The sequence below is a fragment of the Chelonoidis abingdonii genome, chromosome 4 (genome assembly GCF_003597395.2).
Source record: "Chelonoidis abingdonii isolate Lonesome George chromosome 4, CheloAbing_2.0, whole genome shotgun sequence".
NCBI classification, from domain to species: domain Eukaryota; kingdom Metazoa; phylum Chordata; order Testudines; family Testudinidae; genus Chelonoidis; species Chelonoidis abingdonii.
Genome location: NC_133772.1, coordinates 78,167,408 through 78,193,037, shown reverse-complemented (window position 1 = coordinate 78,193,037; position 25,630 = coordinate 78,167,408). Strand labels below are relative to the sequence as shown.

The window sequence follows — 25,630 nt, the reverse complement described above, 5'->3', positions numbered from 1 at the left end:
CGCCACTCCAGGGGGCGACCTGCTGACCCACCAGAGTTGCTAGGGTAAAAATCTTCCGAACAACGTGCATGTGCGGCACGCACACCTAACTGGAATGGATATGAGCAACACATCTCGAAGAACAACAGTTACAAAGGTAAGTAACTGTCTTTTCTGTTCCATAGCCAACATTTATGACATCATACAGTTCTTCTTCAAATGATTGCTCATGTGTATTCCACAATAGGTATGTATGCTCGCCACGTGCACTTGTGTCGGAAGTTTTTCCCCTAGCAGTACCCGTAGGGGAACGCTCCAGCGATCCCTGGAGTGGCACCTCAATGGCACAGTATAAGGAATGCTGCGTGCTTCCTCCACCCTCAGTTCTTTCTTGAGTGTGCCGAAGCACCTTGCCAGTGAAGGTGCTTCGGAACTGCTCTGCTCCAGCTTTCCTATAGCTCGTCCCCGAAACTGCTTGTTCATTCAGTGTATGGTACCTGTGGTTAGTTAGTTGTTTAGTTTAGCTGGAGCGCCCGGGCCGGGGCATGCCTTGTGGCCCAGGTTTTAAGTCATGCAACACTTGTAGGTGATCCGTGCCACTGAGTGATCTGCATGGGGACTGTCTATGCTGTTTGGGGGAAATCCAGCTCAGTGATCTCTGCAAGACTTGCAAGTCCTTTAAGCCTCAGACCAAGAGAGAAAAGGACTTTAGGCTCCAGGCTATCCTGATGGAGTCATCAGAGGAGGTGGAGGAGCCCTTGGACTCCCTGTTTACCGTGCTGTCCTCCTCAGCACCGGACAGGGTGGCCTTGCCTCTCCATGAAGGAGTGGCTAAAATTTCAAATGCCCTGTGGCAAACCCTGGCCTCATTGGCCCTCATCTCTAAGAGTGCGGACCGCAAGTATTTCGTACCCGTCAAGGGGCATGAATATTTATACGCCCACCTTGCTCCTAACTCCCTGGTGATCAAGTTGGTCAACCACAAGAATGGCAGGGCCAGCCAGCCCCTACCCCAAAAAATAAAGATTCGCGGAGGCTGGACTCTTTTGGAAGAAAAATATATTCGTCCTCGAGCTTCTAGTTACAGATGGCGAACCATCAGGCTCTCCTGGGCCAGTATGAGTTCAAGCTGTGGGGCTTCCTGTCCAAGTTCGAGGACTCCTTCCAGGGGCGTAACAGGAAGGAGTTCAAAGTGCTGATGGAGGAGGGTACAGCGGCTGCCAGGGCAACCCTACAGGCAGCTTCGGATGCAGCGGACACGGCTGCATGGTCCATGGCCTCTGCAGTGTCCATGAGAAGGGCGTCGTGGCTCCTGCTCTCTGGGTTGTCAGCAAGGCGCAGACCTCCCTGCAGGACCTCCCGTTTGACAGCAAAGCTCCGTTTGCGGAACAAACGCATACAAAGCTGCATGGCTTGAAAGACTCCTTCACGACTCTCCAGACTCTGGGTCTCTCTGTTCTGGCTCCGGCTAAACCTAAGTTCAAGCCACAGCAGACTCCCGCTCAGGCCATCCACCCAAAATATGAGACCACTTATAAGAAGTTGTGGGACTATAAGAGGTGCCCACAGAGGCAGTCTCACCCTGGCCCCCAGCCTGGATCCTCCAAGGGCAAGCAAATGGGGAAAAGGTGATTTTGACGGGACGCTCAAGGGTGCCCTGCCAGTTCTCATCAGGGATCCACCCTCAATAAAGCTTCCCTTCTCCAATTGGTTGTGTACTTTCTTCCCGGTGTGGTTGCAGCTGACCTCAGACCGATGGGTCCTCAACACCATCTCCCGGTTCTACAGTTTACTTCCTCCCCGCCCAACCACCCCCCACCTCTGTCCCTCCTGGGGGACCCCTCGCACAAGGCTCTGCTCGAGCAGGAGGTGGGGCGGCCTGGGCCTAGGAGCAATGGAAGTGGTACCCGGGGAGTTCAAAGGCAAGGGGTACTACTCCCACTATTTCCGCATCCCGAAGGCCAAAGAGAGGCTCAGGCCCATCTTGGATCTGCAAGGCCTGAACCAATACATGGTGAAGCTCAAGTTCCACGTGGTCTCCCTGGCCTCCATCATCCCCTCCCTGGCTCCCGGGGACTGGTATGCTGCCCTCGATCTGTAGAACGCGTACTTCCACATTCATATATTTGAGGGGCACAGATGCTTCCTCCGTTTCACGGTGGGGGAGGAACACTACCAATTTATGGTCCTCCCATTTGGCCAATCCACTGCCCCCAGGGTATTCACGAAATGTATGTCGGTGGTGGCGGCCTACCTCAGGCACCGAGGGGTCCAGATCTTCCCCTGTCTGGATGACTGGTTAGTCTAGGGCAGCTCCCGGTTGCAGGCGCGGGATCATGTGGTGCTTCTTTTCACATGCACCACTTTGGGCCTGTTGGTAAGCAACACCAAGTCCATGTTAGTCCTGGTTCAACGCATAGAGTTTATTGCGGCAATCCTGACGCATCATCGGCCAGAGCCTCCCTCTCACCAGACAGGTTCAAGACCCTGAAGGGGCTCATAGACAAAGTCACAAGGTTTCCGGTGACAACAGCCAGAGCGTGCCTCCAGCTCTTGGGTCACGTGTCAGCGTACACGTATATGGTCCTTCACGCCAGACTCAGGATGTGGCGACTCCATCTCTGATTGGCCTCGGAGTTCTCCCAGGCCAGGGACGGGATGGACAAAGTCCTCACGGTATCCAAGCCAGTGATCACCTCCCTGCAGTGGTGGTCCTCCCCGAGAAACATGCTCCAGGGAGTCCCGTTCAGGGGCAGGCCCCCCGTCGCTGGAGCTGGTGTCCGATACGTCGGGCCTGGGATGGGGGACCCATGTGGGGAACATTCAGACCCAAGGTCTGTGGTCAGCTCAGAATCTGACCCTCCACATAAATGTCAAGGAGCTCAGGGTGGTATGGCTGGCGTGCATGGCCTTCTGCTCACACCTGGAGGGCCAGGTGGTCAGGGTCCCCACGAACAACATGGCCTCAATGTTCTACATCAACAAGCAAGGCTGGGCCCGATCCTCTGCCCTCTTCTGCGAAGCCCTCAGGCTGTGGGATTTTTGTATAGCCCACGACATCTGCCTACAGGCCTTCCATCTGCAGAGCGCCCAGAACGCGTGGGCAGATCGCTTGAGCAGGGACTTCTTCGCTCAGCATGAGTGGTCTCTCCATCCAGAGGTGGTTCATAGACTTTTCCAAGTGTGGGAAACTCCCCAGGTGGACCTGTTCACAACTCGGCAGAACCGTCACTGTCCCTGGTTCTGTCCCGGGGCCAGGGTATGGGGTGCTATCTCAGATGCCATCCTCCTGTCCTGGTCAGGCCAGTTTCTCTATGCCTTTCCCCCATTCCCGCTGATCAGCAAAGTCCTGGAAAAGATAAAGACAGACAAGGCCAGGGTCCTTCTGATTGCCCTGGCATGGCCCAGGCAGCATTGGTATGGGACCTTCACAGGCCTGGCGGTCACCCCGCAGTAGTCATTGCTGTCCTGCCCAGACCTGCTCTCCCAGGACCAGGGTCACCTCCTCCACACCAGCCTAGCGGCAATCTGCCTCATGGCGTGGGTGCTCAGTGGTTAGGTCGGGAGGAAAGGATGTGCTTGGAAGGAGTTCAGCGCGTCCTCCTAGAAAGCAGGCTGCCCTCCGCGTGCCAAGCCTACTTGGCAAAGTGGTCTCGGTTTTCCAGATGGGCGGCGAGCGGAGTGTTTCCCTAGTGGCCACTCCAATCCAGCTTAGTTTGGACTACCTCCTTCACCTTAGAGCCCAGGGCCTGGCACCCTCGTCAGTCAAGGTGCACCTGGCGGTCATATTGGCCTTCCATCCGCTGGGCAGGGCCACACGGTATGTTTCCATGCTGTGACTGTCCGATTCCTTAAGGGGTTAGATCGCCTCTTCCCATATGTTAGGCCCCCTGTCCCGCAGTGGGACCTAAACCTGGTGTTGGCCCATCTCACAGGGTCTCTGTTTGAGCTGCTAGCCATGTGCTCCTGGTCACACTTCTTTTGGAAGGTGGCCTTCCTGGTTGCGATCACGTCGGCTAGGCGGGTATCGGTGCTCAGGGCTCTGACCTCCTAGCCTCTGTACACAATGTTTCATAAAGATAAGGTCCAGCTCCGCCCACACCCGTCATTCCTCCCGAAGGTGGTCTCCGCCTATCACATGGCTCAGGACATTTTTCTGCTGGTCCTCTGCCCCAAGCCCCATGCATCAGTGAGGAGTGCTGCCTCCACAGGCTGGATGTGAGACAGGCTCTGGCTTTCTACCTGGAGTGGACGGAGCCATTCAGAAAGTTCTCACAACTGTTCATTGCCTCGACCTAGCGCATGATAGGTCGGCCAATCTCCACTCAGCGGCTCTCCAACTGGATTACCTTGTGCATCCGTACCTGTTATGACCCGGCGGGAATCCCTCCACCACCAGCTGCGAATGCGCACTCGACTCTGGTGCAGGCCTTGTCAGCTGCTGCCTCGGCCCATGTCCCCATTCAGGACATTTGTAGGGCTGCAACATGGTCTTCAGTTCACACATTCACCTCACATTATGCGATTGTCTCCCAGACCAGGGATGACGCTGGGTTCAGCAGGGCTGTGCTCTGTCCCGAGAATTTGTGAACTCCCACCCACCTCCAACAGATATAGCTTGGAATCACCTATTGTGGAATACACATGAGCAATCATGTGAAGAAGAAAAGACAGTTACCTTTTCCATAACTGGTGTTCTTCGAGATGTGTTTCTCGTGTCTATTCTGCATCCCGCCCTCCTTCCCCTCTGTCGGAGTTGTCTGGCAAGAAGGAACTGAGGGTGGGGGGACTGCACCGCGCCCCTTATACTGCGCCATGGAGGTGCCACTCCAGGGGTCGCTGGAGCGCTCCCCTATGGGTACTGCTAGGGGAAGAACTTCTGGCACCAGTGCACATGGGGAGCACACACACCTATTGTGAAATAGACATGAGCAACACATCTCGAAGAACACCAGTTATGGAAAGGTAGCTGTCTTTTTGATTTCACTGTACTCACCCTCACATACTTTGGGATATATTTTTTTTCTATTTAAAAAACTATTTATAAGGTGTCTAATGTCCAAAGATATCTAATGCTGAATATAGTAGAATAACTCAGATAAATAATATATATGAAAAGGCTACATATATCCTTTTAAGAAAGTAAAAATCATAGTGGTGAAAGGTGCTGGATTAACAGCTTTGGGGACTAGAATGTTCTCTTTATCACCAGAAAGCTAGGCTGAGCTGACCTGGCAAGCAACAGTGCATGTATTCTCAAGCGATGTACATGGGCAGCACTCACTCACTGACGTGCTTCAGCCCTCACCTAGAAGAACTATCTATAGGTGAAGAGGGCAGTCCACTCTCCATGGACCACTCATTATTTACCTCTTAACTCAAACTGCCAACATGGGGCCAATTAGTTCCAGTTGTGGTGGTGGTTTTTCTGCTGCTGTCATATATATGTTAAAAGTTGGACTCAGACCAGGAAGGTTTGAAGATCAGTGTAGATAACAGGCTCAAAACTTTTTTAAAAAAGATACCATCTTTCTGCAGGACATCTGTTGGGGCCTATATGGTTTATACATCATTAAATTGAACCACATCTGTAGAGAAGGTACTGGCTGTCTTCTCCTTTTTCTTTTAGTGAGTTTCAACCATGGACTCCTGACATCAAGTGGTAAAGTTAATTTGCCTTGCCTGTTGTTAGAGCTGCTTGATTTTTTTTGTAACATGCAAGAAAAAAATGGCCACAAAATAAGATTTTTAAATGAAGAGGGCACTGCATCTTTCTCTTCAAGTCCCCCTTTTTATTTATGGGGCGGGAATGATGTTTCTGCTAAAATAGGCAAAACTGTATGTGAAAGCAAGGCTCTATCCCATTAGCAGGACCTATATGCTCTCAACAAAGTCATTTCTTACAGTAAGCCTGCATTTGCAGATCTGAGTTGGAGGAATTTCAGAAATGCAATACTAATAGAAAATTATCAAAACTTGCTAGTTTCAGCTGGACATTAACCCCATATTTTCCTCCAGAAGAAACACAATAGGATGGAGGTATCTGTGGAGATTTCCTAATCTGTAAGGGAAATGACATAAATCGGGGCAGAGCAGGTGGTAGTTACCTGCTGGCAATTTAACTTATCTGTCTGTAAATATTAATTAATTTGTGTGTGCAGCTTTGAGGTTTGTCTTCCTCCAAGCTGAGAAAGTGAACTTCCAGGTGCAGCTGTTTCTGGAACTCTCCTCCTTGCTAGATGCCTATAACTGGGTTGATGAACATCCAAATTCCTTGCCCTCTTCCATTCTGCTAATTATGTTTATGGGTGTGATGGTTGAGCTTTTTGTTGTTCTAATTTGCTGCAGAAATGTATGGAAATGAAGAATACAATCCTGGCAAAACAGAAGGAGATGCACAGCTCCTTGGAGAAGGTAAAACAGCTGGTCCACCTCATCCAAGGCATTGACCTTTCAAAATCCATAAACTCTGAGGTCAATTCAGTAGCCATCTCTAATGGCATGGACTCAACTAACAATGCTAATGCTGCCGCCTCCACCCCAGCCCCAGCCCCTTCCCAGGGCTGCATGGTGAACTGTAACAAAGGCGATGAGACTAAATAACACAGTGGAGTAAGAAGGAGCCAAGGGAGGTGTCGGCGAGGAGGAGCAGCGAAATAATGAAACTCTAGAAAAGCAACACCGGATTTCTTCTGGAAAGTGCAGAATTCTTTAGTTCTTTGGTTCCAGAGAGAGCGTGAAGATGCTTGTGCCAGGCGGCACCGGAGTTTGCCAATTGATCCTTCTTATTCTGTGTGTACATGCAAAGTTTGGATCATGTTACATGAATAGTGCCAGCTGGGGGTTCTTTGCCAGCACCATGCCAAGTGAAATAATATATTTACTCTCTCTATATTTTACACCAGTGTGTGCCTGCAGCAGCCTCCACAGCCACTATAGGTTTGTTTTATTTTTGTTTGGGGTGAGGAGCAGGGATGAGGGAGGAGAGCAGGTTTCAAATCCTTATTTGCAGAACAGTTTGTTTAGCTAGGGAAAAAATAAGTCCAAAGAGCCTGTGGGCTTTTCCTGTTTCTAAACTCTCAGTACTATTAAACCAAAAAAACAGAAGTATAAATTAACAAATCCCAGTGCCCAGAGGGGACAAGTCTATCAAATAAGCAGTATTTACTATTGTTTAGACAGGAGATGTACAAAACAAAATGGGGATGGATTTTTCACTGAGTAACGAGCACATGTGCAGGCTGGGGATTTTCTGTCCTGGCAGCTTTGGGTTAACCCTGTTTCTTCACACTAGACAAATGAAATACATTGGAGAATTAGATTGGTTGGGATCTTCAAGTTGATCCAGAAAGCCTTTGTTGGAAGAGAGAGAAGAGGGGACCAAAATGGTTGAGTTGAAGCATTGAAAGGGGATGTCAAGGGAAAATGTGCATCAGTGACTTTACTTGAAAACGAGGTTCCAACCCTTTTCTATATTTATAAAACAACAACAATATCCTGAACAAAGCAGCACATGACCCAGATGTGTGAACTGAACAGAGAAATGTCCTTTTCTTTCATTTCCTCTCTTTCTTTTGGTAACGAAAAATAAATAAGGAATAGAAAAGCTGTTATTCAGGCTGACAGTCTAATTAAAGAGGTAGATGGGACCTTGCATGGTATAGATTAGAAGTAATAGTGTCAGTGAGATACAGTGAGTCTTTGTGAGTCCTTGTGTCATCGTTTTGGGCACTGTTTTTTTATGCAAGGGCAAAATCTTTGTATCTGGGGAAAAAACAACTTTTTTAAAATTAAAAAGGAAAATAAAAGATATTGAGGTCTTCCTAGTGTTACTTAAAATAAGATCAAGGTAAGAAACGTTGTAAAAATTATAAAAGTGCTATTTGTTTCCTAAACAAGTGATTTCTATTAAAAAGGTGTCAGAACTGGAGAAAATGCTGTGTGCTTAGAATTTTTTGACACAGACTTTGCCTATTATGATGACATTCTGCTGTGTTTGTGTTTTAAAATCCCATGGGGCAGGTTTCCGTAGGTTATATCATACATGCCACTGGCTGAATTCTAAGTGCTGCAACTCACTTTCCATCAGGAGGAGCTCTCTGTCTTGTCTCTCCTTTTATCACATCTCCCCATTCTTTTGTGTGTTAGTAGCCCAGAAAAGAGCACTGGCAGCTTGATTGTTAAAGCCTTTATGCTTTTGTAATATTTAAATATGGACTGATTAGAGTACAGGTGTAGAATTAATTGGGATGAAAGACAGTGGATTTGTTATACCTGAAATCTCCTTTTGTTATATCAACTTATTTCAGAAATCCATCTCTTTCATATTATAGTGTGACGGGGGGGTAGCAGAGCATGTCTTGAGTTTCATTGTTATAGGGATTGTTTGTGTCAGTTAAGAGCGCTGGACATGCAGTGCTATCAGTTCTGCTAATGCATATGAATACATTGGGCCAAGGCCTGTTCTCATTTAAATCAATGGCCAAACGGCCTCTGGCTTCAGTGGGAGCAATACTATGCAGAGGGACTCAGGCAGAGCTCCTTGTGTGGTGGTGAGTGGTGCGTGTGTTTTAATAGCCAGGTAGACCTGCTCTGGTAGTGGCAATGCAACACTGAAAAGCTTTGCATTTTGCCTACTATATTCTGGGCAAAGCAGAGTGAATACCCTGACCTTGGCATAGCCTGAGAATCTCACTGCAGCCACAGCTGCATATGCTTCTTGGAGATTCTTGGCACTGTTTCCTTCGCTCTCCTTTAGTGTCTGTTTTCGCTAGCACTTTGTTCCTCAAGGACACTTCCCCTTCTCCAGTGACGTGAACACACACTTTTTTCAGCTCTGAGCCCAGGAGTTGATCCTCAGTTCTTACATTTGTCAGTAGATTTGGAGGAGGAATTCTTGTGTGCTCTTTTCAGCTTGCCCTATGATAAACTAGATGTTATCTTCAGATATCTTTGTTCTGTTCTGAAGCTAGTTAAGCAGCAAAGATCAGTTAGCAGGAGTGGCAAAGCAGGAACACAGCCCTTGAAACATATTTAAAACTGATCAAAGGAAATTTTTTTTTTTTAACAACACACAATTAACCTGAGTAACTCATTGCCATGAGGTATCATTGAGGCCAATTGTTTACTAGGATTTTTAAAAGGATCCAGTATTTATAGAGATAATGAGAGACAAATAAACTAGGGATATAAGCCTTCTTCCTTTAGGGCATAAGGCAGCCACTACAGAGAGGTTTCTTGCACCTCTCTCTGAAGATACTGTATCAGAGACAGGCTACTGGATTAGATGGACCCCCAGTCCTACCTGGCATGGCAATTCTCATGTTCCTGTGATTCCCCCAATGTTATCTTCAGAGTCCTGTTTGGAGCAATGTGCCATTGGGGGTCACAGTGCATTTGAAGGCTGAGAACTGGTTTGATTTCTCCTCCGCCTGTTACTGGAAGGGGCTGAGGTTGGAATTCAGTGATGGTCTTACTTGTTTTGAAAGGCAGTGCAGCACCCAGGAGCTGTTAATACCTTGCCCTTTTCATTCCACCCCTGTGAACACACCCACTGCCCCTTTCAGAAGGTGTCGGCTTGTCTCTAGGCTCTGAAGAGATACGTCAATTTATTTAGGTCTAATTTCTATCCATGTTAAAGTTTTTGTTAGAAAAAATTCTCCAGACTACAAAAGCCTACCATCAGCTCCACTGTGACCTGGTAGAGAAATGGTCTTAGGATAGAGTTTTTGTCTCTGGTAGATTGTTTCCTTCTCTCTGATCCTTTTTGGTATGCTTCCCCTATTGGCTCTGCAGCAACATCATAGAATCAAAAGGTTGGAAGGGACCTCATGAGGTCATCTAGTCCAACCCCGTGCTAAAGGCAGGACCATTTTCCCTAAATAATCCCAGCCAGGGTGCGGTCTAGCCAGACTTTAAATAGCTCTAAAGATGGAGATTCTACCACCTCCCTAGGTAACCCATTCCAATACTTCACCACTCTCCTAGTCAGAAAGTTTTTTCTAATATCCAGCCTCGACTTCCGCAACTGCAACTTCAAACCATTGCTCCTTGTTCCTTCCACATCAGCACTGAGAACAGCCTAGCTCCCTCTCTCCTTGGGCATCCCCTTCAAGTAGTTGAAGGTTGCTAATCAATCCCCTTAGTCTTCTCTTCTGCAGGCTAAATAAGCCCAGTCCTTCAGTCTCTCTTCATAAGTCATACGTGCTCCATCCTCTAATCATTTTGTTGCCCTCCGCTGGACTCTCTACCATTGTTCCACATCCTTTTGTTAGTGTGGCGCCCAAAACTGGACACAATATCCAGATGCGCCTCACCAGTGCGAATAGAGGGAATAATCACATCCCTCGATCTGCTGGAACAACTCATACTAATACGCCCAGTATAGCTATTAGCCTTTTGGCTACAAGAGCACACTGTAGGCTCATGTTCAACTTTCCACTCTACCGTACCCCAAGATCCTTTTCTTCAGCACTGGCTACTTAGACCAAACATCCCCAGCCTGTAGCAGTGCATGGGTTTTTTCTGTCCTAAGTGCAGGACTTTGCATTGTCCCTTGTGTTGAACTTCACTGAGGTTTGCTGTGGCCCACTTCTCAAATTTGTCTAAGTCCTCCCTGAATCCTATCCCTGCCCTCCAGCGTGTCCACCACTCCCCCCAACTTGGTGTCATCTGCAAATTTACTTAATGTGCAAGCTATCCCATCATCAAGATCATTAATGAAGACATTGAATAGAATGGGCCCTAAGACAGACCCCTGGGGCACACCACTTGTTACTGTCGTTGCCAACTAGAGAGTGTGCCATTGTACCTACCCGCTGAGCCGTTGATTCAACCAGTTTTTCTATCCACTTCAGCAGTCAATATCCTCCAACCATACGTTGCCTTAGTTTGCGATGAGAGATGCTGAGTGACACGCTGTCAAAAGCCGTCTATAAAGTCAGAAACAACATCAACAGCTTGCCCCCAATCCACAAGTCGCAGTCCTCTCCATGGAGAAGCAATCAGGTTGGTCAGCGCATGATTTACCCTTCGGTGATCCATGCTGACTGTTCTGATCACCTGTTTGCTCTAAGTGTTTCAGGATGGACTTCCTTCAGCACCTGCTCCATGATTTTTCCAGGATTGGTGAGAACTGATTGGTCGTAGTTTTGGATCTCCTTTTTTGGTCACTATTAGGTGACCCCCATATATATCTCCCCTCAAATTGGGGGATATAGAAAATGTATGAGGGGATATATGAAAACGTATGAGGACTGTGGATGTGACAAAAAGACCTACATCCAACATAACTGAGAAACACTAGTTACCCAACGCTTCAACATAGTAAAGAGGAAGCTGCCTCTCAAAGCTTGAGATAGACAAACTCCACATTAACATCCAGACTCAAGAAGACCTGGAAGAACAGTGGATGTGCAGCCCACCTGAAGGCAAACTTCACTGCACCCCCTCCATTGCAGAGCACCAGCAGCTGATATGAGGCATAAGATCATGGAGAACTAGCTACAGTCAATCCTCGAGACCGATTACCAAGGCTCAGTTGGAGAAGTACCATCAGATGTATGTTGAAAGATGCCAATAGAGCCTCAACAATCCCTACTACCACCATAACTCAAACCAATGAACTGGTATACGCTACAGCCTCTGTAATCCTGGAGATGCTTGGCTACACGATCAAGAAGACAACAGTATGTACCCACCTGGAAAATGAGGCTGGAGGATAAGATCAAGGCGACTCGAGAGAAGTTAGTCAGCGTGGAACTACAGAAGGGTGTAGAGATTAAGGATAAGAACTCGGCTACTGAAAACAATACAAGGACCTGACTCCATCTGCGCGCTATAGAGACTGCTAAACAAAGGCTCACAGCACTAGCTACCAGGCTAAGAGATACACTAGAGACGCAAAGGCACAAAAAGATAGAATATGCCCTGTTCTTCAAAGAACATCCCAAGGTTACTCCCAACTGCAGTGCAACAACACAATAACAGGAAAGCCAACCAGCAGCAGAACTGAACAGTTACTGGAGAGAACATATGGAGAAAAGAGAAGACTCATAACACCAGCGCAAAGTGGCTGCAGGACTCGAGAAGAGCCCAGCAATCTCCAAGAACAGAAACAGATCACCATACATAGTGAAGACATCCAGCAGCGGGTCAAGAACATGAAGGAGGACGCACCTGAACCAGACATGATCCACCCTACTGGCTAAAGAACAACAGCAGTGCATGAACGCCTAGCAGCACAGATGAACAGCTGAGCTAGCAGCACCAGACTCACCAACTGGCTAACAAAAGGAAGGACAGGTGCTGATCATGAAAGACCCTGCAAGGGACAGAACCGCTCAAACTACCGGCCATAACCTGCCTCCCCATCAACATTGGCAAGTTCCTATCAGACATCACTAGCGCCTGTCGCATAAGGGGACGAGGCACCCCCATGGCAGTTAACGAGCCAGTCTCCGAAGGGCATTGAGGAGAAACACATCATCACGAGGGCAAAACACCAGTGTCTATGCTCAGTAAAGATAGGAGCAGGTCACGCCCAAGACTCAAGGTCTAGACAACCAAATCTGAGCAAAGCCTGGGTTGACTTGACAGGAAAGCCTCGACTCAATGCCGCGAACATCGGATCTGTGAATGTCTGGCGCTATCAGAGAGTCAACACAGGACAAAGGACCTTCCCTCTAAGAATAACTCATGAGACTGAGTGGGAAGACAACACACATAGGACACGTCAAACTCAAGGCAGTCTGCACACAGTGAGCCATCAAAGTTGTGGCATATGACCATAGGTGATGCACTGTCCCCGCTGCTGTTACTGCATAGCTTAAGCCCCCCTCGCAGCCAGATAACTCACAAGGACACTGGCACTACGGGTACAGGTATCAGAGTGGACTACACAGCCACCTCCCTATCATGGATGACATCAAGCTGTATGCTAGAAGAATGAGACATCACTCTGCTAATGCCACTGCACGGATCTACAGTGAGGATATCGGGATGTCATTCGGACTGGAGAAGTGTGGCCGGATGGTAGTGAAGAGAGGGAAGTAGTCAAGACTGAATGGGGTGGAACTACCAAGCGGGGCCACATAGCAAGACAATACAGACCAGCTACAAGTACCTTGGCCGTCACGCAGCCCTGTCACATGGAAACCATGATGAGGAGGCAAGAAGACAGCAACATTCCAGTATCACCAAGGAATCAACACAGGGTCCTCGAAGAGTCAGCGTGGGAAGCCAAATCACGGCATTAACGACTACGCCCTGCACATCCATGCAAGGGGACAAAAATTCTATTTACGAGCCGCTTTGGCCGCTGTAATATGGAAATTGGCAAAGGAGACAATGGAGGCTGCCCAGATGTGGCAAACCGGAAGCTCACAATGCAGCGGAGGTCCACACCCAATCCAACACCCAGAGACTGTAAGCCAGCCGGACAGAAAAGGTGGGCGGGAGCTTGGTGAAGCGCAAAGCCACTGTCTGGATAGAAACTCCGGAACATCCAGAGACGACCACGTAAAGCTTGAGGACCCCCAACAGATGACTGCGAAAATTGCCTGAGCAGCACACTGGCAGGAAGAACCAACGCAGAAGAATGCCAATGGCAAGAACAAGATAATGCATGGATGTACCATGCAGAAGCTGAGGTGGCGACATGGGAAATCCTACCGAGTCAGGAAAGGGCTGACACTAGAAGAACAGACGACTCGAGTCACTGATCATAGCACGTACAGGGAACAGACACACTAGAGGCACCAATCCATTGAACGAGGTGAGTCTACGAGCACTTAGAGAGGACCGCCCAAGGTGCAGACCTGTGAGAAAGAGGCCTAGAGACAGTCAACACATAGTGGCAGGATGTAAGAATGCAGGCAGGAACAGCATCATGAACACAAGCTGAACTCAACCAGTGGACTGGCATTGATGCAACAGGAAACACTGCAACAGCGATATGGGCTTAGACCCACAAGACCAAGTCGGAGATCACTAGAAGGTTGTGGAGAATAGCAGGGTCTAAGATTCTTCGGGGACTCCAGATCCAGACGGACAGGCAGGTACTGCCAATCAACCAGGACAATTGTGGTAATAAGCAGAGACAGAAGACAGTGGTGGTGATAGCCTATAGACAGTGCAAGGTGACAGCAACATCAGGAAGAAGGAATATGAGAAAGCTGGAGAAGTTCCAGGCGTGAACAAGATGGACTAGGAGAGGAAGTGAATGGTGAAGGCAAAGTGTGTCCGTGGTCGGGTAAAGGAGCACAGCGGCTGTGACTCCAAGGCTGGTGAGTGGCCTGCCACACAGATCCCCAGACACAACATCAGAGCTCTCTGTCCAGAAGAGTGCAGTGCTAGGAACAGCTAAGATACTGCGCAGAACCCTCAAACTCCCAGGCCTCTGGTAGAGGACCCAAGGTTGAGGAAGACACATACCACCCACAGGGGTGAGAGGTGAATTTTTTTTTTTTTTTTTTTATATTTAGCTGCTCAAAGGAATCCCAAACAATGCAGAAATTACAACTGTTTGGTCGTTAGCTTTTAGCTTGCACTAATATCTGCTGCCATTTCTTTCCTGTCATATTTGGTATGGTCTGATGGTGTTGAAACCTCTCCAATTCTACATTTCTCTGAACTGAGGCCATATGGAAAGCTACAAATAATAATACATAGTATTTTGTATTTCCTAAGCAGCAATGGACATTTAGTTAATCCTTATATCACTGCTAGGAGTAGGTGACTTCTTATTCCCATTTTAAAGATGGGGAAACTGACGCAGGGAGCTAAAGTGGTGCCACAAACGGAGTCGGTATCAGATGCATCTCCAGCTTCCAGCCCAATGCTCTGTTCACTAAGTCATGCTGCCTCTCTCACTGCTCAGAAAAAGAACAAGTTAATTTTAGAAACAGCTTTTCTCTTATCCTTGCAATCTGTTCTTAAAAAGTCTGGAAGGTGCATTTGTGGGATATCACGCAGTCTTGACAGAATACTTAGAATGATGATGGGTTGTTATTTGTTTAGAGCCAGAAGTGCTGTACAAAACAGCCAGTCACAAAGTAATGCTGGTATTGTTTATTGGTGGACAGTTTAGGAGACTTAATGGTTCTGTGAGTGCATCACTAGCAGTTAATTATCAGTGGTAAAATAAAATGCTTTACACCTGGGGAATCCTGGTTAACAGGATCTGTTACATGAGCAACACAAGAATCTTATTCGCTCTTATTGTAAACATGACTCTATTGGAAATTATCATAATTTACATCTGCCTACCTAGAGTTAAATGGTTGTGGAGATTTTGTGGGCAGATCTGTTAGATTAGTTGTTGACAGGAAGTCAGTGATGTATTTTATTGACAGGATGACAAGGCTTCAGAAAGCAAATCCATATCCAGGCTGTCTGGAGATATGAACATTAATCCTGGCCTCCTCAGCTTCAGATCAGCTTCTTCCAGGGACTGTCCCAGGCCCAGCCCTTGTACTCCGAGCCTGGCCAGTATTCACAAAGCCCAGAGTGAAATCCTCCTGTTGTGGCTGCCTGAGGTACATGGAATAAATGAAGGTGTCCTTATAATACAGATGTAGCAAAACATCATCAATGAATTTGCACTTCAGGTGTACCCCCTAGCAAGGCTGAACCATGTTTGATTTACTCTCTCAGCACCAGCTTAATACAGTGTGAATATTAAACCTATTTTTAAAAAATGGAATATTCAGATGTCAAAACCTAAACCGTTTTTGCGGGAGGCTTCCTTGGTCCGGCCTTCTCAAAGCACAGAAGAGTAGTGAGGACGTGACCAGGCATAGTGTAGGATGTTTTGTGGCACCTGCCCCTAAGCACTTCAGGTCTATCCCCATCCCCGCTCAGGGCACAGACAAGAATTTTGGCTGACATGGGGTCTGAGGTGAGCAGTGGGTCCAACTCTCCTTTGGCCACCTTCCAGGACCCAGACCAGGGCTAGTTTGATGAGACTCAATCCTTGGCACTACATGTGGTTTACTAAGAAGTCCAGCATGCCTGAGCTACAGTTAGAGCCTCTTCTCCTGCTCCACCATAGCAAGAGGCACACCAAGAGCAGTGGTTCCAAGGTGTTCCTGCATCATAAATAATTTTACCACCAGCCTCTTGGCTCTCCCTCCCACCTCTTCACACATGCATATGGGGAACATGCTAAATACTCCCTCAGCAGCCCAGCCACGATGAGCTCTACTGCTCCCCTACCCTTATGAACTTCTCCAGTAATCGTACTACTTTCTTCCCACCAAAAGAGGGATGCCCAAGCCACATCCACTATAAAGCTCCCTCAGTCCCTTCTTCCCCTCCGCTTGTCCTGCTGGCAATAGCAATTATAGTCTGGTAATCAGGCTTTAAGGACTTCTTGAACACTGAGGATTCAGGGCAAGTTCAGGCTTGCCAGGTTGTCACAGAAGACTTACTGCCAAGACTGCTTCCTCCTGGATTTTTCTGTACAGAAGAGGATTTGCATAGATGGCTTTTTCAATCCAAAGAGAAAGGATAAATGTTTTCCCCTGCACCTGACTTGCTTGGCATTATCAAGGAACCCTGGGCTCACTTGATCAGCAAACTGCCGCACTCAAGGCCATTCACAAGCTGTATCACCAGCCAGAAGAGGGCTCTGCAGTCTTCTCTGTTTAGAAGACACGATGTCTCTTACGGCCTCTGCAACAGAAAGCTAAATCTCTAAATGCACCTTGGCTGAGCAGCTGCAGTATGTTGCCTCAGATCCATGCTGTTGGCCATCAGATGTAGAACAGGAAGTGCTCAAGGAATTAGCTCTGGAGCTCCTGCTCCTATATATCGCCAAGCTTCCACCCTCTTTTCATTCAGATCCCTCATATAAAGGTTTACTTTGATAACATCCACAAGAAGGGATGTGATGATACGTCATAAATCCTTCTCTGGCATTCCCTCCTGTGGGCTACCCAGTGTATCCCATCTTTCCCATTTCATCTTGTAGACTGGGACAAGGACTGCCTGAATTTTTGTGTCCAGGATGAGCACATATGTGGAACTTACACAATAAAGTATAATTATTGATACATTGCATTGGTGTACATGGTATTAATAGAGCAACAAAACAACAGGCCTTTTTCCCTATGTTTCCCCAGCACTTAAGTTCCACTAAAGGCAGCAACAGCAGGAGCTCTAATGTAGGCAAGGTTCTGCTGACCCTCTGGTTTTCCAGCTGCTATTTTGCCTGAACCTACACTGCTAAGATTAAATGACAGGCACCTGGTTTATGCTAGTGCTCTCATGGGTGAAGTTGGAGCAGTGGTAGCAACAGTAAGATATTTTTAGAGGAAAAAATGCTAGTGTAAACACAGCCTGTGATTCCGGGCAGTGCAGAGAATGATAAGCCTGAAGACACATATGCTCAGACATACTACCACCACGTACAGGAGCTACTGACCTGCCTCGACCAGCATCTGTGCTTCTCACCTCCCTGTTCTGGAGGGGAACACTGGATGGGCACAGTGGAAACAAAAGGGAGCCTTTTTCTCAGAGCAGGGGCATGTAAAGGCCTGAGAGTCAATATGTGGTACAGAGAGTAAGGGGAGGAACAGAGAGGAAGAGCTAGGGTCGGAAGAGGAAAGGGAGAAGAGATGGGAGGGAAAGGAGAAATGACACGGGTGGGGGAAGGTAAAAGCATAGAAAATATCCCAGAGGAATAGGGCTGCAGTTGTAGGGGTGAAGGTAAAGGGGCTGGCCCTAGGACCAGAAGGGCAAGTACTCTCTTTTATATATATATAAGTGTCTTGGGAAGCAGCAGCAAGGGGTGGGCCCACTGCCAGAATCTTTTGGAGCATTGATCTAAGTTAAGAAGCAGTGCATTGGTACCAGCCTGGGGATACTTCTCACACAAATTCAGTGCACAGGTAAGGGAACAACTGCTCCATTTTTACTAGTTCTGTAGTGCCCAAATGTGTGGTGGTGCTTCAGAAACAGAGACCCCCTGCCCAGAAGCGCTCACTGTCTAAGTGGACAAAGGGCAAGAAAAGCCTGCTAACTGGTCCAGGTTGTTATGTTGATGCCAGTCTCCTGTCATTTTAGCAGTGCTTTTACCACTTTTGGTTTTTTAAAATTACTTTTATTTACAATGCAGGCAGCATAAACACAGCGAGTCCTACTCCTTTGTTCTCTGGCATTCAGAAAGCGTCCTTTAGCCGTGTTGCTGGAAAAAATAAAGAAATTGGCTGGTGCCTCTGAGCCAGAAAAGAGAAATTGTACTTTCACTAAGCAAGCAGAGTTGCGCAGTGGATTGAGCACAAGACTAGGACCGAGTAACTCCTGAGTTACAATCCCAGCTCTGCTATGTGTTTATTGTGTGGCCTTGGGTAAGTCTCTAGGCAAAATTTTTCAACAGTTGCCTCTGATTTTTGGGTAGCTAGTTTAAGAGCAAGGGCCAGATTTTTCTGAAGTACTGTACTGAGCACCCACACTTCCAGTTAAAGCAAGTGAAGCTGCCTGGACTCAGTACCTCTGAAAATCAAAATGAAAGCGTCTGAAGTTGAGCACCCAAAAAAATCAGCTGCCACTTTTGGAAAAAAATAAATAAATCTCTGCCTCAGTTTCCCCCTCTATTAAATAGTAATAGGGGTGATAATTCTACACTTGCTGTATAAGGGCCAAGTGTTGTTTTTCTCATTCTTTGGTCACTGACGGAATGGGTATATAACAGTAATAGATGAATAGAGCAGAAGTCTGCATGTTATTGCTTGCTCTGGGCTAGTCTGTAATTCTGAAATGTTTCCTCATTTTAATGATCATTGTGCTGAAAATAGTTGACTGACTCTCAGGCTTGGAGCAGAATTTAATATGGACCTTTCCCTTTCAAAATTTACTTTGCCTCTGGGTCACTCCCTGTACCACCCATGACAGGCAGCCAGCACTCCTTAGGGCGATTTAAAAATAATCTTCTAAGAACAATGCCAGCTTCCCAGCCTGAACCCACCAGCCCCAATCCAGCCATACGCTGCTGGAGAGTCTACTCTGAGCTCCCACCTTCAGGCTATAGCTTCACTGACAAAAAATGTTTTTACTATGCGCTAACTAATATGTGTGTGTTGTCATGCTGGAAAAAACTAGTGAAAACAGGGCACCTGTAGTTTTACAGGGAGGTAACCTAGGCAGAGTCAGTTACAAGTAGGAGTATAGGGTTGATCTCACCTAGTTTATCTCACCCTAAATGCTACAAATGCCTTGTCTCCTCTTAAGATTTTACAGTGAGATTCCTCACACAGGATAGTTAATCTCACTGCAGAAATTAAAGGAATAAATTAAACCTGTCAGTGTCAGCGGTGAGGGGTTTAGCCCTGGTGTGAAAGGAAGGAGTGGCTGAGCTAAGCTCTAGCTGTACAGTGACTGGAGTGGAGGACACAGGCAAGGACTTTGGAAAAGGACTAGGCCATGCTGAGCAGTACAGTGGGTTATGAAGGAGCACATGGCTGAGGAATTAACATCATGTTTAAACATGCTTCTTTATCAATGTCTTCTTACCCTTTACAGACAGGGACCAGGTGTAAACACTATTTTTAGGGTCAAATCACTCCTTGACCTTGGCTGCATATGCTAATGAAAGGTAAAATTAGTGCCAATGACTTTGTGATGGACTTGGTGATGTAGATACTGGTTCGCTAGGAGCTGCAGTTAGACCCAGCAACTCATTTCACTCATGGGCCCTGACCAGCTTTAAAATTGTCATGGTTCATATTGAAGCCATTGAGCTAGAGGTGAAAGATGCTGTATCTTAGTTCCAGTCACCTGAGCCATCTTATCCTCTCCCACTCACTTTTCTTGAAATGCTCTTTAGTAACAGATCCCACATTCCCTGCCTGTGCCTTCAGTCCCTGGCTATGTTACACCTACCTGTGAGCTAATTCCAAGTCCCTGTATAAGGAGAAAAGATCAAAGAGGCTAATAATTTGGGCACTGGGTTCTAGATAGAGAAACAGGAAAGCAGCTGATTTTGAGGGGTCCTTCATTTCAGTAATAAGGCAGTGGCCCCAACATCCCATATACCTGTAGCAGGATTGAGTGGTTACACTTGAAACTAGCACCTTCAGTGCAAGTGCATGTAAAAGAGCAGCAGCACTTCCTTGGTGCTCCAGGGCACTACCAGGAAAAGTAGCAGGTTTTGTCTTTTGTTGAATAGATTTCCACAGCCATGTGTGACATATTTAGTCATGCACAGGAACGAAGAACCTTAATATCCAAATACCATCCAACCTCTTCTCACCTCTGTCTCATTTATCATTCATGCCAGACAGCCCCAGCGTCTCTTGTGTTCCCTCTCATTTCTGAGAATCCCATATCATTGCAGGCCTTGGTGTAAAATACCCTTTTTTGAATGGTACCACTTTGTTTTCACAGAATTGCATATTGAGAATAATACTGACTCGTGAGCTGGTTTGGTTTTTTAAATATCTCTATTTTTTTTAGCCTGATGCTAATAGTGAATTGCAGTCTCTTTGCTGCCTTCTCTCTGTAGCCTTCCAGTCCCTTGTGGTTTCAGTTTTGGTACAACTGTGTTTAGATTTTAGCAAATTAAAGTGAGGGGAGGGAGTGGGAGAGGAATACAGAGCATCTGATCAATTTGTATTTATTTATTTTAACATTTTACTAAATAAAACACAATAAAATCTCTTGTCTCTGTAGCCATGTTTACCAGGTGAGGGAAGCATTTCCCATCACTACATGGGGCATCCAGGCCTGGAAGAGCTTTCTACTGTAACAGCTCCCAAGAAAGAGATACAGAGCCCAGACCTAATCTCAGTCTACTGGGAGCTCAGGCATCACTTCCATTACTGGGTGAACACATTCAGGTCGAGGTTGAAAATGTAGCTTTGTCAAACAGCTGTATTTTCCACAAGGCAAGAGGGCCACTAGCGTCTGCAGCCAGAACTCATTTCTGCTTTCACTAGCTCTCCCTTATGCACCAAAGCTGGAATTTTGTTCATTAAGTTTGTGTTCAGGGGTGAGAACACAGGGACCGAACTCCTGCTGCTTCGATGGTGCAGGATTTTCACTGCACACGTCAGCGGTTCCAAGATCACATCCCAAGAAGGAGCACTGGGGACTCAGCCTGGACTCAATTTTACTTTGGCTCAGTAGCTCTTAACTCTTTTTTTAAAGCATTGGCCACAGCATAGGGCTTGGCTTGACTAAGGCCAGGTCTGTACTAGAAAAGATTTCCTGGTACACTGTAATAGTAAACCCTCTTAACGTAGACATAGTTTAGACTGGCAGTATAATCACCTCCCCCAAACAATCATTTTTAAACCCGAATAAAACTGCACCTCAACTAGGGCTTTTGGGGCTAGAGAAATGTCCCGCCTGTAGCAGGGCCTTATTATACCAGCAAAAATTTCTAGTCCAGAGCTGGCCTAAGAAAAATGGTGGAGCATAGGCAGGCTTAGCTAACATGCGCTAGCTCAACCTGACCTAACATCACCATTTCTCCTAGCACAGATGCTAGGTAACAAGATTAGCTTGATTTTAGTTATGCTGTAGTCTAGGCACATGCTGCTGTGGGCAGGTGGTTACTGCTGGTCTCAGCTTTTGTTGTGAGGATGCCAGGAAGAAGGAACTCTTGTTAGTGCAGGAAAAGTTTCCCAGCCAATTCACAAATAGGCTCAAAGTGTGGGTTTGGTCTGATGTAACTGTACAAATGGGCCCCTCTTACCCCTCAGAGCTCCTCCTTGTGAATGTCACAGCTGCTGCCTGTAGGGACTAAAACATGGTCTTAGTGCTGTTAGCCCCGTAGCACCAGCTCAGCACCCAGAGCTACACTCCAGTCCCTCTTGTGCACCATCAACAGAACTGGGTACTAGGTTCTGATTGGTTGCAGTTGCAGAAGGCAACAGGGCTACAGAAGTGACAGAGGGCAGAATTTGTCCTGTAGCCTGTTTGTGTGTTAAAGAGGATGATGTGTGAGATGGAAAGAGCCAGCTTGACTGTTGAGGGGGGACACTTGCAGCACTGGCAGAAAAAACAATACATGTTTTTAGCTGTTTGACCTTAAGTTAGCAAGTGCCAGCCACCATGGAATCCTGCAATGCCCTTCGTACAGTCACTTTGAGAGAGCACAACTGCCCTCTCAGCCAAAGCATAACAGCAGCCACCTACCACAACACTTTGGTAGACAATGAACTGATCTCCCTCGTGTTAGTAAATGCCAGAGTCCAGTTCTGGGTAGGGGATGAGTTCTCTCTTGCTTGGTGGAGCTGACATTTCTACAGCTTGTTGTCACTGCTGCCCCCAACCCTTTAAATCCCCACACTGTAGTTGCCATCCCTCCACAAGCTTGTGACGCAGTATCAGCTCCTCACACAACCCTCTCTGCTGGGGACGTGACCTTGCCCTCATTTCCTACCTGCCTATAAGCCCTGCCCCAACCCCAGCATCAGACAGAATGTGACAAAATAACCACATGGCTCCCCAAGGATTTGAAAAAGAATTTTTAAAAAAGCTTTAATTAAAAATTACCAGAGACACTTGTGCACTTTCCATACAAAGAGTGCAGGACAACAGCCCCTGGGCCTGCCCCACCCTGGCCGGAATGTTTCATTCCCAGCATGGTAGCGGCTCTTATGGTTCAGATTAATGCCAGGAAGTGAAGAGCAAAATCAAGCAATGACAGGCCTGAAGATACTTCAGAACCATCAGCAAGGAAGAGAGAGGCTAAAAACCCCAGGCCCTCCTAATCATTTACACCCTGTGAGGAAATCATCTTAAATAACTTAAATAGAGAGTGAGGAAAGCAAATGTGCCTCCGTGCTCCAGTGCATGACGACTGTGGAAAAGTGCCTGGCCGAAGCTGCTCCCAGCACAGGCTCTGACCATGGCTCCCAGCTACAATGTCAACTGTGTCCCTAATTGTCAGTGTCAGTATTACTGAGATTCAAGCTCTTTCCTTCTGAGACTTGGAAGTGACCCCTTGAGAGGTTTCTCTGAGCAGGTAGTGGCTACCAGGGGACAATTTTACCTACTCCCAGAGTGGCAGGGACTGGATGGTTTTATCACAACAGGCACCACAATTTGGCAATACATCCAGTACTCGCTCAGCTCCAAAGCACAGACCAGAACCAAACCTGTTGTTAACCCAAGCAGCTGACCAGGGCCTCATACCTGCAGCAGCAACCCTCACTAGCCATGTGCGGGAGAATCCGGCGATGTGACACCAAGCGGCAGCAGCCTGCGATCCCATCCAGACAGCATGGGGAAGAGGGACAGGACTTCCCCTCCTCTGGGGGAAGATGGCCATGAAGGTTAGTGGTATAGGCTGGCCAGAGGCAGTGCCTATGCAGGGATCTTAGCTGGCAGGTGTTGTGTACAGACCCTCAGCCAGCAAAAGATGGGCACACTTGTGCACATACAGCCACCTGCAAATAAGCAGGAAGGGTCACAGAGCCTCAGCTCCAGCCTGACCCCTAACATCTACACTGCAGTTTTATAGCCCTGCACCCCGCTCCAGCTGTGTGTGGCCACCGTCCCCTTGGGAAAAACGGGGGGGGGGGGGTGCTTCAGTTCCCTGTAGGCTCAGGGAAGGAGTTCAGACAATCAAAAACGGGGGAAGGGGGAGAGAAGAGGTTCATCAAAAGAAATTAAGAACGGGGGGCAGAGAAGAGTTCATCAGAAGAAATTAAGAACTAAGTTCAGCCTGTCTTGCAGGACTAAGCTACACCCGACAGCAGTAACTGCAGGGCCTTGAAGGAGGCAAAGCCCAGAGAGTGCACAGGGGAGGAGCTGATGAAACTAAGCAAGGGAGCATCTTGCAGAACGTCAGGTAAAGCTTTCTGGCAAGTGCCCCAGGGGACTGCATGAGAGCCCCATCAGTGGCGTCATTCACACTGGCCAAAGCTCTGGAAACTGAACGAAAGGGACCAATCCCACCCTGACCCTTGAAGTAAGAAATAGGCTCCAGGTAACCCCCTTGCTGGGAGATTAGCAACGTTATCCTATCTCTGGGTGAGGCTTTCAGCTGTGGTGAGGAAACCCTCAGCTCTGAGGCTCTACTCCCTCAGCCACTTAGGAGCAGTTTAAGAACCAAGAGCCTCTTTCTCCTGATTCTTTCCATCCCTAGTGGGATCTACTGTTCCTGCGATGAGGAAATCGTGCTGCAGGGTTGATCCCTTTCAGGCAGTGAGCCACGCAGGAAGGAAGTGGTCTGTGCCCTTCCCCCTCCAGCCCACCGCCACGTTGTCCCTCTGCATCACAGGCTCCTCTCAGCAGTGAGGTATTTGAGTGCGGCGGCGCCATACCGACGTGACAGATCCTGGTGGAACTCCTCCCACAGCGTCTGCAGGCAGTCCCGGTAGCCAGCGCTCAAGCGGAACTTGGAGATGTCAAAGCTGGGGGCGTGAGGCATGTGGATCATGAAGGCATTGGGCAGGACCAGCAGCTCGTACTCCTGGGAAGAAGCAGGTGGTCAGCAAGCAGGCACAGAGCAGGGCTCCGCCCACACCATGGGGGCCAGATCACCTGCTCAGGGGCAGCAAAGCTTAGTCCAGCAGAAGCACTGTGCTGGGAGGGACCCAGAAGGCACCTGCTCAAGGCACCAGTATGGAGTCCCTAGGGACAAAGCAGAGTCTGAGTGCAGGAAATTCCACTGGCTCCTCACTCACCTGGGCATCAAGCTCCATGATATGGGACACCTTGTTCCAACCAAAGCCCACGAATCTCTGGTCATACTGGGGGCAGTCACGCCTCACTACAACGTAAGGCTCAAAGTCCGGCTGCCACTCCACACGGTACGGCACCGTGGCTGTCCGCCACTTGGCATAGTCAGTTGGGGCATGGCCCTTTGGCCACACATGATACCTTCAGAGAGACAGAAATGAAGCACCAGATAGATGTGACACACTGGGGGAGACCAGCGGCACAGCAAACCGTGAGAGACACACACACTTCTCACTACCTGTAGGGCAGCAGCTTCAGAACAGAGATCCAGACACAGGCACAGACTGAGGGTGAGGGATGACACGAGAGGTGCTTGGGTCTGGGTTGCACCACAGCCCCTAGGAATGGGGAGGGACCAGGGAGCCTCCTGCTGCCTGTGGCCTGGGCCCTGCGGCGCGGACTAGAGTGGCTCCAGCACCTACCTGAAGGTGTAGAGAGAGCCCATGTCCAGCATCGAGAGCAGCTCCGCTTTGGACTTGGGGAAGACAAGACGGTAGCGCAGAGTTTCAAATGCTGGCACAATAAGTGCTGCCTTCCGCTGGGGCAGCTCCAGCTGCTGGATGGAGTTCCTGGAGCAGGGCAGGGGAGAGCGTGAGGCCTTGCTAGGATGGCGTGGAGCCAGCAAGAGGTGACTGCAACGCACACCACTGGCCTCCCACTAGGAGCTAAGAGCCCTGCGCACAGCTGTGTTCCTGGGCCCCCTTAGCAGATGCTGGAAGGGCATCAGCAGGCTCTAGAGGATCCTGTCTTTTCTTAGTGTGAGGTTGGTGGGAGGAGAATCTAAAGGCCCTTGGGATCCACCATGCAGGGAAAGGGTGCAGCACCCCCATCCACCAGTGGTGCAGAAGGGGCATCTCCTTCCCCAAGCAAGGGTTCTCTCTCCCATGTGACAGCGGGACCCTCCCAGAGGGCTCAAGCTCAGCGTGCGCCTACAGAATGAGAAACTTCCTGACAGCAA

At 48.1% G+C, this 25,630-nt stretch overlaps 3 protein-coding genes across 5 annotated transcripts in view; 1 reads left to right on the top strand and 2 right to left on the bottom strand.

The window, feature by feature from the left end:
- PHF21A (PHD finger protein 21A) overlaps nucleotides 1-7,914 on the top strand; it is a 312,010-nt gene extending 304,096 nt beyond the window's left edge. For all 3 annotated transcript variants that reach the window (XM_032775109.2, XM_032775102.2, XM_032775108.2), the window contains one exon: nucleotides 6,328-7,914. In XM_032775109.2, coding sequence (XP_032631000.1) covers nucleotides 6,328-6,582 — 255 coding nt within the window. In that variant the 3' untranslated portion in view covers nucleotides 6,583-7,914. The remainder of the gene's footprint in view (nucleotides 1-6,327) is intronic.
- Nucleotides 1-25,630, bottom strand: part of CRY2 (cryptochrome circadian regulator 2) — a 208,057-nt gene that overhangs the window by 19,239 nt on the left and 163,188 nt on the right. The gene's annotated exons all lie outside the window — the stretch shown is intronic.
- Nucleotides 22,439-25,630, bottom strand: part of LARGE2 (LARGE xylosyl- and glucuronyltransferase 2) — a 39,559-nt gene continuing 36,367 nt past the window's right edge. The window contains exons 16-18 of the mRNA XM_032775096.2: nucleotides 25,095-25,241; nucleotides 24,618-24,813; nucleotides 22,439-24,403 (exon numbers count right to left, since the gene is read on the bottom strand). Of these exons, the coding sequence (XP_032630987.2) occupies nucleotides 24,206-24,403; nucleotides 24,618-24,813; nucleotides 25,095-25,241 (541 nt within the window). The 3' untranslated portion in view covers nucleotides 22,439-24,205. The remainder of the gene's footprint in view (nucleotides 24,404-24,617; nucleotides 24,814-25,094; nucleotides 25,242-25,630) is intronic.